This window comes from Vulpes vulpes, chromosome 9 (assembly GCF_048418805.1).
Source record: "Vulpes vulpes isolate BD-2025 chromosome 9, VulVul3, whole genome shotgun sequence".
NCBI lineage: Eukaryota > Metazoa > Chordata > Mammalia > Carnivora > Canidae > Vulpes > Vulpes vulpes.
In genome coordinates this window covers 99473754-99487538 of record NC_132788.1, presented here as the reverse complement: position 1 = coordinate 99487538, position 13785 = coordinate 99473754, and the positions used below count along the sequence as shown (strand labels likewise).

General features: G+C 51.7%; 1 protein-coding gene across 2 annotated transcripts; it reads left to right on the top strand.

Moving 5' to 3' along the window:
* Positions 1-2356: 2356 nt before the first annotated feature.
* HSH2D (hematopoietic SH2 domain containing) lies at positions 2357-12662 on the top strand. 2 transcript variants are annotated; one of them, XM_025989858.2, is made up of 6 exons: positions 2357-2427; positions 5204-5349; positions 7228-7317; positions 8332-8497; positions 8954-9091; positions 11350-12662. In XM_025989858.2, exons 2-6 carry the CDS (start codon positions 5225-5227, stop codon positions 11914-11916), a joined length of 1086 nt encoding a protein of 361 aa, XP_025845643.2. In that variant the 5' UTR covers positions 2357-2427; positions 5204-5224; the 3' UTR covers positions 11917-12662. The 2 variants fall into 2 exon arrangements, with proteins under 2 accessions (XP_025845643.2, XP_072574946.1); XM_072718845.1 differs by lacking the exons at positions 2357-2427; positions 7228-7317 and having other exon boundaries at positions 5212-5349; positions 11350-12040.
* The last annotated feature ends 1123 nt before the right edge of the window (positions 12663-13785 follow it).

The following is a 13785-nucleotide window of genomic DNA, read 5'->3' as shown; positions in this document are numbered from 1 at the left end:
TCTGTTCATCCACTGGTGGATATTGGGTTATTTCCACCCTTTGGACGCGTTGGCTGGCTATTCCTCAGGGGTGCCAGGTTTATTCCTACCCCAAGCCTTTACCTTGCTGTTCTGTCTTGTGAAAGCCTTTGCTGCATGCAAACTTGAGGGGTAACGAAGGGCATGGGGCTGTGGGCTCCAGCAGGGCAGGGATAGTGCCTGTCTTGTCTTCTGCTCCATCCCCAGCATCTAGCACAGTGCTCGATGCCCGCAGTTGGGGCTTTCAGCCAATGTTTGTGGAGCCAATGAGTTAGTGAGTAGAATGAAAGCATTGTAGGACCATAGAATGGTTGAAAACACATAAAGCTCAGCATTGGCAGAGCCTGGCTGCCCCACCCCTGCATGTCCCCAGGGCTGAGAAGGCACTGTGGTCCCTCCTGGGAGAGCCACCCCCACAGGGCCATGAAAGTCCTGCTCACTGACTGAGGTCTCCAGTGAAAAGTCCAGACCTAACACCAAAGCAGGAGGGACCATGGAGTCACAGCCCCATATCCCCCCTGCCAGTCCTCTTCCGCAACTTCCTCTGGGGGCCGCCTGTCCCTTCACACTTTTGAGGAATGTGGTCACCACGGAGTGGGGGATGATTCTGTTGTGATATGTGTAAGACCACATCTCCCAAGTGGGTCAGAGAGGTGGGGCTTTGGGGGCGGGCCAGAAGTGGCCTGAAACACCCCACGTTTCTGGAAACTGAACTTCATGCTAATGAGGCCAGGCTTTCTAAGGAATGAGGGTCTCTGAGGCAGGCACAAGCCCCTCCCCAACAGTGTCGCTCCTTATCATGGAGGCTGGTAGCTGACCTACTGGGCTACAGAGATCATGGGGGTGACACGAGTGGCCCAAGGTGGCCCAGCCTGTGAAATCTGGAGCCTGAGCTTGCATCTCCCCAGCCAGGCACAAAGGCATCAGATTAAGTCACAGTGAAGAGTCCTGGTTTTACTCTTAACATGAACCCCACGCTGCATGCTTGATGGCTGTCGCCCCTGTCATCATCATGTGATTAAGGAGGACTGTTAAGCCCACTTCATAGTTAAGGAAACTGAGGCCCAGAGAGGTTGAGCAAGCCACCCAAGGCTTCACAGTGGGGTGAGTAGGAAGCCAGATTCCACATGTCTCCTGCTTGGGCCTTGTTGACCTGAAGACTCCAGACAAGGCCATTCCCCACCCCCGGAGCAGGGGGCGGTGAGGTCACTGACCTGGAGCCTGCAATGAGGTGATAGGCCCGAGGGGAGGCCCCCAGCTCAGCCACGACCATCTGGGCCACTGCTGCCTAAAAGGGGAGAAGGAAGTGGTTTTGTCCAGTACTGGGGAAGGAGGCGTAGCTAACACACATCCGGGCTGCCTGGTCCGTTAGACACAAGTTCCTACACTCAGGGCCTACAATGTGTGTAGGGCTCCCTAGAATGTTTTTGTTTTGTTTTGTTTTGTTTTTTATCAGAATTAAAAATGAATGCAATAATAATTAATATATAATAATCCAGCCCAGACTATATCAGTCTAGGAACCATCACAGTCATAAAATATCATTTTAAATGTGGTTTTCTTTCTTTTCTTTTTAAGATTTTATTTATTCATGAGAGAGAGAGAGAGAGAGGCAGAGACACAGGCAGAGGGAGAAGCAGGCTCCACGCAGGGAGCCTGATGTGGGGCTCGATCCCAGGACCCCAGGATCATGCCCTGGGCCAAAGGCAGACACCCAACTGCTGAGCCACCCAGGCGTTCTTTAAATGTGGTTTTCTGTTGTGTTTCGTTTTGTTACAGAGGAAGTCATAACGTGGCTCCATGTGCATCATGAAGCCCCAGAGAGTCCAGGCTTGACCCTGCCTCAGGGCCTCTGCCCATGCTCATCCCCCACCTGTTGCCCTCCCTTTTCGCACCCCACAATCAAGTTAACAACTACCTGCCCCCACTCAAGTCCTTCTTCCTCCAGATCAGTTAAGACCCTATTGGGGATTCTTGCAACAGATGCCACTCCTTCCTGACAGGCTGTCTGCTTTGCAGCATTAATAATTTCTTACTCTTCTTCATTGCTTGCCAGATCATAGATGCCAAGGGAGTGGGGCTCACACCTCTTGGGGTCCCCTCTCTGCCCCCTGAGGATCTGGCACACAGTAGGTGCTCAATAACAGCTTGTGGTGGGTGAAGCAATTGGTGTCCCTCCACCTGCAACTCAGCAGCTTTTTTGGACTGCAGACTGAGGGCAACCAGGGTTGTCCTGGTCCCGCCCCTGGGGCTCACCTGCTTAAGGAAACAGGAACAGGCCAGGGGCAACAGCCCCACCCCGCTGACGTGCAGACCCTGAATCGAAACCAAGGCTCCCACAGGCTCTGAGCCCAGCAAGAGTTCTCATCTGGATCTCATCTGAGCCTCGGCTGCTCAAGAGTCTCCCAGGTATGTGCCGGGCCCGAATCCCTCAGCCAGCCACAGGCCACCTCTGTGCCTGCCCCATGCTGGGTGAGGCCGGGGCCCCAAGAGCCTCAGCTCCAGCCCAGATTTCTAGAAGACAGAGCATGGGAGCTAGACTAGGCCAGAAGGAGGGACAGAGTGTAAGAGACCAGAAAAGCAGGAGGAATTTTCAGTGGGAGCTGACCATTGAAAAATGGAGCTGGGGCTGGGGGCTGGGTGTTCCTAGCAAGGGGAACAGTATGGGCGAAGGTGTGGAGGGAAACAGAGCTTGGTCAGTTCGGGACAGAGCAAGAGTGGCCTTAGGGCTGGAATGTGGGGGATGAGGAGATGGGGAGGCCCTGATGTCGGAGTCAGGCAGTTGAAAGTTAGTGTGAATTCATTCATCCCCGGATAGTTATTCATCAGCAGACACCCCTGTGCCTGCCCAGTGTCAGGTAGTGCAAGGGACCTAGAGACCTAGCCCTGGGCCTGGTCTCTGCGAGCCAGATGGGGGAGTCAGAGCCAGATGCAGTGCTTTGTGCATGGAACCGATGAATGAATGTACATCAAGCATACATCAAGTGCCCACGCATAGTAGGTGCTCAGCTTATTAATAGTAAATGCCTGGGGACACTCACCTAGGCCCGAGAGTTTCCCACAAACACCTCCCCTTGCCAAACCAAAGTTAGGCAGGACTGATCCTTGTGGTTCTTATGACTGCAAGCTGCCCATCAGCAATGACCATCTGGAAACTTTGAAGAAAACAAAATCTTACTTACCAGCCCTGATGTGTACAAGGCACGCCAGGGGGGCACACAACGGGTTGCTGATAGAGGCAAAGCCAGTGCACATGGCCCTAGGGTTCTGCTTTTACTGGGGTTGAGGGTGGGGGGCTAGGGTTTGGGGGGCCTCCTTGTTGGTAAGTATAAAACATAAAAGCACGAATTTAAAGCATGCTAAGAGAGAAAAAGAAAAAAAGAAGTGGGGGGTAGTGACCTAAATGGCCAATTATCTAAATCAACCAGGATCCCTAAAACAAAGGAGCCTCTTGGTAAGGAAGTGGGGAGGGGGGTCCAGGGAGAGCATGCTGGCTCTTTATCTAGCTGTAGGCCTGGCAATGTGTTTATTCGAGATAGAGTTCATTGAGTTAAAGCAGATGACTTGGCACTCAAAGCTTAAGTCAGGCACTTGCATTACAGAAAGAAATGTTTGTAAAAGCCAAGTGTCAGGGCTCACACTACACACAGACACTTGAGCTCCACAAGGAAAGGCTAGGCAAAAACGTGGGCAGGAACAGAGGAGAAGATGAGAGACAAAGCAGGGGGCCGAGGCTTTGTCCAGGAAAATAGACAGGAAAGCTGCCTGGAAAAGGGGATATTTTTGCTGGGTCTTGAAGGATAAATAGGAGTTCTCCCAGGGAGAAAAAAGAACAAACCTGTATACATTACCCCAGGCTAGGACACTACTGGATCTTGAATACTTATTATATACATGGAGTGTTTGGTTCTGAACCAACCAACCATACTTTCCCAGGTAAATATCAAATCCCCAAACTACAGATGAAAATAATGGCACAGAGATACTAAGTGACTTACCCAAGGTCCCACAGCAGCTAAGTGGGGGAGTTGGGGCTTGAACCCAGGCTATCTGGCTCTGATTCCAGGCTCTTAATTGCTTTATCACCCTACTTTATTAAATATTTCTTAATTTATCTCTTTAATTTTACTTGTCCCAGAATGCCTTTGGGTCTCTCCCAGGAGGGTGTGCTCAGCATCTGTCTGTCTCCTGGCAGAAGAAAGTCAATATTGACCGGGTTACTTACTATGTCCCCACCCTCTGGAAACAACCCAGTAACAATGAACCTTCTGCAATATTGAAACATTAGATAGGGCCAGCGTAGGGGGTGGGCTAGGTTAGGGACAGAACTAAGGGTGACCATGAAGGGTCATGAGTGGACCACCCAGCAGGGCATGACCTGGTTTTGCATTGATCTGATTCTCTTTTATAAAGCAGCGCTGTTAATTGTCTTCAGCTCCTTGTCATTGGCTCCCAAAGCCCAGTGTTACCTTGAGCTTCAAACTGTCGAAACTCATGTGAATTAATGATGTACCTGACACATTACAGGTGTGCCTTCAGTGGCCACCAGACATGACGATGTTGGGAACAAAGGGAGTTACTTGGGACTACTGTTCTCTAGTTTTTCTTCACTACCATTTTGCCATGTCCACATCCCTCCTGGGATGTTGATATTATTTAAATAAAGTCAGTTCTTTTTTTAAAAAAAATAGTATTTATTTATTTGAGAGAGGGCACAAGCAGGAAGGGCAGAGGCGGAGGGAGAGAAGTCTCGAGTAGACTCCAAGCTGAGCGCAGCACCCAATGCAGAGCTCCATCTCAGGACCCTGAAGTCGTGACCTGAGCAGAAACCAAGAGTCAGGTGCTTAACCAACTATGCCACCCAGGCACCCCTAAATAAAGCCTGCTTTTAAGCTTAAATGCATATATTTATAAAGGGAACTTTCTAACGCTTTTAGTAATGGCATAATAAGAAAGGAAAAGGACAAATTCTTGGAGGATTTTTGGAAGGAACCAATGAATGAATGTACATCAAGTGCCCACGCATAGTAGGTGCTCAAGAAACACAAGGCAGTTGCAAGCCCATTGCTCCGCCCAGCCTGGAGGACTTCTCAAAGGAGGAGGCACCATGAGCTAGCTGTAAGAATAGAGAAAAAATACAGGCAGTGGATGAGGCTTGACTCTCTCTCCTCCCTCTTACTGTCAGGTAACCGCCCCCCAGGAAGCCATGACGGAGGCCAGAAAGCTGCCCCCGCCGTTGCCCCCACGGCTGGACTGGTTCGTGCAGACGCAGGTGGGCCAGCTGGCCCAAGGAGGGGTTCCTGCATGGTTCCACGGTGCCATCTCGAGAGAGTAAGGACACACGCATATCTTCTACCCTGCCCTTTACCGTCTTTCCTTGTCTGCCCCCACCCACGCTGGGCAGATTTTCTGCAGAATTCTGGGCTCAGCTTGGCTTGGTGAAAAGAACTCTTAAGTCTTGGGCTTGAGTCCTGCCTTTTCTGTGGACTGATTGTGTGACCAGGGCCAGTTACTCCCCATCTCCAGACCTTGGCTTTCTCTATACAAGTGGCCACCAGACCAGCACTGCCAGAGACCCCTCCCCCAAGGCCAGGCATTGGCCACTGATAGCAGGATGCAGCCTCCGAATCCTCCTTAACACAGTGTCCCAAACAGCTGCTCTCAATCCGTCAAGGATATGACCAACATGCACTTTTTACATTGGACTGAGTTCTGGGGACATGAACAAACCCACCTCATTAGTCACCCCCTTGGTTCTAAATAAACAAAGTGAAGAACATTTATGGCCACCATTAGCATGTAGAGAAATCAAGAGAACATTGTGAAAGCCACAGGGACGATGAATTGGCCATTGTCTCCGAGTCCTGGGGTGCGCCAGTAAGAACATACTGTGAGCCACACGTTGCAATGTTGGAGTTTTTAGCAGCTAGAGTAAAAGAAGTAAAAAGAAATAGGCAGAATTAATTTTATTTTATTTATATATTTTTTAAGATTTTATTTATTCATGAGAGACACACACAGAGAGAGGCAGAGACATAAACAGAAGGAGAAGCAGGCTCCCTGCGGGGAGCCCCATGTGGGTCTCGGTCCCAGGGCCTTGGAATCAAGACCTGAGTCAAAGGCAGACGCTCAACCACTGAGCCACCCAAGTGCCCTTAGGTAGAATTAATTTTAAACCTATCTTTTGGGATCCCTGGGTGGCGCAGCGGTTTGGCGCCTGCCTTTGGCCCAGGGCGCGATCCTGGAGACCCGGGATCGAATCCCACGTCGGGCTCCCGGTGCATGGAGCCTGCTTCTCCCTCTGCCTGTGTCTCTGCCTCTCTCTCTATCTCTCTGTGACTATCATAAATAAATAAAAATTAAAAAAAAAATTAAAAAAAAAAACCTATCTTTTATTCAACCCTCTATATCCAAGATATTATCACTTTAACATGAGCACTAAAAGCTCATTCATGAGATAGTATATGTTCCTTTATTTTGTGCTAAGTCTTCAGAATCTGGTATCCTGTGCCAAAAGCACATCTTGACTGGGATTGGCCACACTGTAAGTGCTCAGTGCCACACGTGGTCAGTGGCCTCTGAAGCAGACAGCTGGGATCGCCCCATTTTGTCTCCTAGAAGGTCACGTTCCTCTCTGTGAATCCCAGATAATAGTAGTAATAATGATAGTGAATAATAGTAATAATCATAGTGAGCATCTGGTGAGCAGTTACCCAGTATCGGTTCCCACACTCGTGTTCCATTCATTTGATCTGCTTTTGCATCAGCCCTGGGAGTGAGGGTTTTCTTTCCCCTTGAGGAAACTGAAGGTCAGAAAGGGCCTGACCTTTGCCAGGTGTCACACAGCTAATGAACAGAGAAGCTGTGGTTTGAGCTCAAGTGCGCCTGAAAACAGCTCCTGCCTGGTTACCTCTGACACCCTGATCCACTCAAAGATGCCTTAATGGGGATATTTCAGGCATTGGGGAAGCAGGCAGGTGCTGTGAAGGCTGTGGGGGATAGGAGGAAGACTGTCCTGGGGTCAAGGTCATCAGAGGCCTTCTGCCACTGATGGGAACACACCTGTCCCTGATTAGCCCAAGGTCTGAAACAACAACCACAAAGGGTTTCAGGTTTGTTCAGGCCTGGGATGACGGGTGCACCAGGAGTCTGGCTAGTATGGTGGGCAGCTGAACTGCAGCCATCTCCCTCCTGTATGTGTCCTTCCAGGGACGCCGAGAATTTGCTGGAGTTACAGCCACTGGGATCCTTTCTCATTAGAGTGAGTCACAGCCACGTGGGCTACACACTGTCCTACAAGTAAGGACTGGGTGAGGGGCCAGGGAAGGGGCACGAGGGCTCCAGGGCTTTCTTGGAGGGGGCAAGGGGCGCTTCATACCACAACTTCTTAGAGAACAACTGGTATAAAGTTCTGTCCAAATCTGGCTCAAGTGAGCAGCTGCAGGTCCGGCTGTAACCAGCAGATGGGGGTCTTGGTGGCAACAGCCTGTGTGTCTGAGAACAGGGGCTGCTGGGAGCCCAGGAGTGACTACTGCCCTCCCCTAACCATCCCTCTCCCTTCAACCACCTATTTGGCAACCCTCTGACTCCACCCGGAAGAGACGTGTTAGGGAAACTCAGGGCAGTCCAGCTCCTTAAGGCCTCAAAACCTGATCCAGTTCAGCAATACAAACTACTTTTCAAAAGGATTCTAGGCCAAAGGAATAAAAAACCCAATGGCTCCACTACAGAGTGGAGAAAAGCTTAGGCTTTGAGTCACACAATCAAAGGCTTGGCTCTGCCACTTATATACTGTGTGACCTTGGACAAGTCACTCGACCTACCTGTGCCTCCCTCAAAGTCCTCACCTCTAATACAGGAATGCTAAAATTAATTCAGAGTCTTGTGAAAATTAAGTAAGCACATAATGCACCATTAATAAATGCATCCATTCATTAACAGGGCTTTCACTGAGGACCTGCCACGTGCCAGGCACCTAGACTTAGCCTGGGACCGGCTCCCATATTCATTATCATCACTTCTATTGATCATTTGAGCCTGGCCAGGCACCGAGCTAAGCTTTCATCTGCAGTAGCTTATTCCATTTTCATGAGAACTCCTAAGGTCAGCCTCATTAGCCCCACATTACAGATGGGGAAACTGAGGCAGAATATGTTCAGTCACCCACCAAGTGTCTCATGGCTGAAAAGTGCAGAAGGCTGATGGGAACCTGAACAGTCGGACTGCAGCCTCGTTGCTGCCAGCTCAGTGGGGAGATGGGGACGGGATGAGGAGGAATGGGATTTCCCAGCCTTAGCTCTGTCGCCGCCACAGAGCACAAAGCTGCTGCCGCCACTTCATGGTGAAGCTCTTGGATGATGGGAGCTTCAGGATCCCTGGGGAGGAGATGACCCATGCCTCGCTGGATGCCCTGGTCACTTTTCACCAACAGCAGCCCGTGCGGCCACATGGAGACCTGCTGACACAGCCCTGTGGGCAGGTGAGGTTGGGACCGTGGTGAGCCATAGCCGCCCTGCCAGGGGCCAAGCCCCAGACTCATTTTGTTCCCACACACCCCATTCAGCCTCTGGTGATCTGTCACTCTCATGGTCCCTGTGTCCCCCCGCCCATGGCCTCACCCTTCCTGGGTCCATGTTCCCTGCCTCACCCCAGCCCCCCAGGCTAATTTTTTTTACAAGGGTTCATTTGTGGTGGGGGTATAACCTTGGCTGATCTCTAGGAATAGTGTATCTCCTTATAAGACTCATGTCAGGGGCTGAGGAGGGGGTGCGGGGGGGTCCTAGCCCTCAGAAGCTCCTGTGGGAGGGGCATGCTTCCATACAAGGCTTGTGGGCAATGCAGCTCCTGAGCACCACCTTCCAGAGTTTGTCTGGGACCGTGGGACCAGCCCACCCCCCTCCTTGGGGCTGAGCTGCAGGTTTCCTCTGCCCCACAGGAGGATCCAGTGAATGTGGATTATGAGGATCTCTTCCTTTACTCCAATGCATTGACTGAGGAAGTCACCAGCCCCGCACATGGCCCCAGGGAACTTCAGAGTCCTTCCTCTGATCCCAGGGCTGCTGCACCTGAGGAGGTATGTGACAGAAAAGCTGGCACTTCCAACACAGGGGAGGGGCAGGAGCAGAAGTGGCCAATAGCTGCCAGAGACTTTTTAGAGTGAAAATTGGGTCCTATAGCTCCAAGCATGAAACCTAGTGATTTTTCAAGACACTGCCATTAAGATCCCGACTGTGACCTCACTACTCTTTGTGCTCATCACCAGTCCAGCTCCCGCCCCTCTGCTATCTCTTCTGCTGTTCAGATACATCAAGCTAACCTCAGGACATTTGCATGTCCTGGTCTCACCTCAGGGCCTTTGTGCATGTTGGTGCCACCCACCTCAGGGACTTTGCACATGCTGCGTGTGCTCTGCCTCCAGATTTCCTATGTCTGGCTTCTTTCTTCAAGAGTCTCCCTCCCCAGACTCCAGACTGAAAGTAGTCCCCTCTGCATTCCCCATCACATCACCCTGTTTATTTACTGCAGAGAACACCTCACACTTTAAAAGGTCTTTTTGAGTTAAAAACTAATGTGTGAGTTTTCACATTTCCTGGCTGCCTCCCCCATCAGACTGTGAGCTCTGGGAGGCCTGGGAATCTATCCGGCTTGTTCATCCTATCTTGTTCATCTATCTGCCTCTCCTCCCGTCAGAGAAGACCGGGCACAGAGAAAGTGAGCAACTAGTGAATCTGTAGAGTAGATGAATGAATAAAGTAACAAATCCCACCTTCTCAGGGCTGACTGGACCTTCAGGAGCCCCTAGGCTAAGTGTCCTCCATGCCTCCCACATGGCAGGGAAGCTCTGATGATAGTAGACATGAAACAGGGTGATAGGATGAATATCAGTAGGGGGGCGGGGAGGTGGGATAAAGGGTAAAGAGAACAGTCAGGGAAGACCTCCTGGAGGAGGTGGCATAGAACTGGGACACGTAGGGTAAGGAAGAGTCAGTCACACACAGAGATGCAGGGAGGGTGTTTCCGGCTCAGAAAAGAGCACATGCAAAGGTCCTGAGACTCAGTGTATTTGAAGAACAAAAGCCAGTGTGTGGATGGAGTGGGGTGAGTGAAAGGGTGGTTGTTGGGAGCCGAGGTGCCAGGATCAGCAGGATCCAAATCATGCAGGGCCTTGGGGCCAGGATGAGGAGCTGGCGTCCTATTCCAGGTGTGCGGAGGAGCTGCCACCAGAGAGCCTGTAGCTGCCAGCTGCAAAAGGGGCTGCCTGGCAGCAGTGGTGGAGGTGGCAGGAAGGAGGCAGGGACTGTCCAGTGGGAGGGGCAAGAGAAGGATCTCTGGGGGTGGAGCAAGAAGAGGATATTTGGGCCATTTTAGAAGGGAGCCTGCTGGTGGCTTGGAGGTGGAGGGTGAGGGGAAGCAGGACCTTGTCATGGTTTGAGTCCCTGGGCCCTCCATCATTTGGGAGGCAAGGATGTGCCACTGAGGGAGCGGGGAAGTAGGATGGGAGAAAGCAGCCCCATGAAGGGTGTGTTAGTGAGCAGGTTCCCTGTGGCTATCTAGGGCTCACTACCCCTTGGAAGGCTGGGGATCTGCATGGGGCATGCACTTCAGTTATCCCAGCTTAGGGGTGAGGAGCTGGGATACTGATCCTCTATCTTCCATTAGTCCCTGGCCAAGTGCTGTTCCTGGGAGATTTTAATTCTCTGGCACTTCTGATCTGCCACAGGGCCAAAGAAGGACCCCAGGTAGTCTCCACTGCTGGCATTTGGGAGTGGAGCCGGGGGCCCTGGGTGCCCAGGACAAAGGGATATGGATGGGGCATTGTCGGCATCTGCCACTAATGTCACTTGAACAACCAAGTAGATCAGGGCCTGAGCACCACATTTGACCTGTCTCCATATGGCCCACAAGCTAAGCGTGGCTTTTATGTTTTTGAATGGTTGAGAAAAATAAAAATAACGGTAATATTTCATGACCTGTGAAAATCAGAGGAAAGTCAAATTTCCGCGTCCATAAAGTTTTGTTGGAATGCAGGTGCACTCACTCATTGGTGTACTATCTCTGGCTGCTTTTGCCCTACAGCAGCTGGGCTGAGGACTGAGAGACCGTATGACCAACAAACCTGAAAATATTTGCTCTCTGGTCCTTTATGAAGAGTTTGCCATCCCTGGGGGAGGTAGTGGAGCTGTTTGTGGGGATAGGAAGGATAGGGCATGGGATCAGGTTTGGGGCTTCAGCCCCTGGATGTCTGAGTGGAACCCATGTCCCAACCTCCAAGGCAGATTCAGAGTTTTGGGGAGCGAGATGGTCCCAGGTCTCACCCGCTCTTGGTTTCAGACCTCAACGAGGCCTGCCCTCCTCCACTGGCCGAAGGGAAGGAAGCCAGCAGCAGAGATGGACAGAGCTTCCACGGAGGAAGCCACTTCCCCCTCCCCACCGAAAGCTCCTCTTGCAGAGACCCGCCGGAAACTCTGGAAGAACCTCAAGATGCTGCCCCAGATGGGCAAGAGGGTCCAGCAGCAGCTGACATCCCACCAGACATCTATGAACTTGTCGTCACTCTGGAGTTCTGGGCCCCCGGTGGTGACACACAGTTCGGCGGCCAGGCCAGGTGACACAAACTGTGAAGATAATGTCAACACAGACTGCTTTGTGGCCACGTCCATTGCAAGCCCCTCAGAGCCCCAGGATCTGAGGAACAGAGGTGACCCCTCCAGGAGGGCCTCAAGATTGGCCAGCTGGAGCGAGGCGACCCCGAGTACCAGGAGTTGGCACCAAGTGGTCGTGAGGGCCCTGTCCTCAAAAGTGTCCAAATCAGAGACAAAGGACTTGATAGAACCCCAGAAGGACTGGCTCCCTGAGGAGTACCGCCCACCTCCACCCTTTGCCCCTGGGTACTGTTAGAGAGGAGGTTTGCCCTGGCTCTGGGACCCTCGCTGCCAGGGGCTGCTCACACTGGACCCCTGGTCTATCCGCCAGTCCTCAGGAACCTGAGAAATGTAATACAGACATTACTTGGGTCTGGTCCTGCAGTTGCCAATGGGGTGGCCTGGTTACTTGCATAATAATAACAATCGGTTACAGCAAGGGTCTGAGGCACCTACTGGGTGCCAGACCCCATGCCAAAGCCTCTAAGTTCATCATTTCTGTTACGCCTCTGAGCAGGCCCAGTAGGTAGGTTCATCCTGTATATCTTGAAGAAGAGACTAAGGGTCAGAGAGCAGGAGAGACATGGCCAGGGTCACCCAGCCACAGGGCGTCAGTGTCAGGATTTGAAACCCAGTCCGTTGGAGCCCTTTCCCCACATCCTTTGCACCTGGCTCAACTCCAAGTACATCCTCGCCTGTAAATGGAGCTGTTCACACCTTCTTCCTGTGGTTCTCATGCAGGTGGAGGAGGTGACACCTGTAGAGGGCTTGGCACACAGTACACATTCCTGACACCACGGTCAGCTTCAGGAGAGGCATATGAGCTCCTTTCTTTAAAGAAGGAGAGATGGGATGCCTGGGTGGCTCGGTGGTTGAGCATCTGCCTTCAGCTCAGGGCCTGATTCTAGGGTCCTGGGATCGAGGACCGTATCGGACTCCCTGCTTCTCCCTCTTCCTATGTCTCTGTGTCTCTCATGAATAAATACATAAAATATTTAAAAATATATATGAAAAATATTTTTAATTTTTTTTTAAATAAAGGAGAGAGATGACCCAGGGTCGCTGTTAGCAGTGGGCCCTGGAGGAAATCCCAGGTCACATGGCTGTGAGACCCCTGATGAGCACTAGACATCTCTGGGCCTGTTTCCTCATTCGGAAAATGAGGAGAAGAGCAGTCCCTCTTCCTCAGGATGAAGCAGTAGGATGCACATAAAGCTGAGGCTTTGGCTCACAGTAGGTGCTTAGTAAGTGGAGGTTAGGGTGGGAGTGGGTGCTCTGTACATGATGCACAGTGCAAGTGTCCGGGAAGGTGCCTGGGGGCTAGTCTCGATCGCAGGAATGACCACTCTCTGGACTGCCTGGGCTATAGATGGGCCCCAGGAAGACCATAGGTGGAGTGGGTGTGGGGCTTCTCGCATCTGCAAGGTGTAGATGCCTGGGATCTGGAAAGAGGTTCCAGCGTCCAAAGCTGCCTTTGCAGATGACTTGAGGTGTGACCTTGGGCAAATCACTCTGTTTGCCCTAAATGAAGGGTGATTGCTTCTCAGTCAGCCCTGCTGGGATGCCATAGGCAGCCAATGCAATCGCAGAGAGACGGGTGCTTTGTAAACTGTAAAGTATGGTGCCAGCCTCAGTGAATGACATTACTGTCACCCCCTCAGAGGCCTCCTCTGACAGTTCTAATGAATGAGTAAGGAGTTAAAGCTTTGGTCCCCTTGAGGAACTCAAGGATTGTTGGGGGGAGAGGGAACTCAGGAGGTTGGGGGTAGGGCTCAGCCTTGGGAGGCCCTGGGGTGAGATTTCTTAGGCCTGATCTCTATATCTGGTCTCTGCCCACCTAAACTAACAGCTACCGGGGCACTTCCAGCTCTCACGGTGGACAAAGATCTAGAAATCAGCCACTTCCTTGTATAATTGGGCAGATCATGGCTCACAGAGGGCGCAGCCACACCCAGGGTCACACAGTGAGGGCGGAGGTGAGATCCCAGGCATCCTCTCTCTCATCCGGCAGGTTTAAGGTGAAAAACATGCCTTCCAAGCAGATGTGACTCAGTGAAGTGCGTTTATTCCCAGAACCCACAGAGACCGGATTCCACAGTGGAGTGAGGGGTCACCCCGTCCTCCT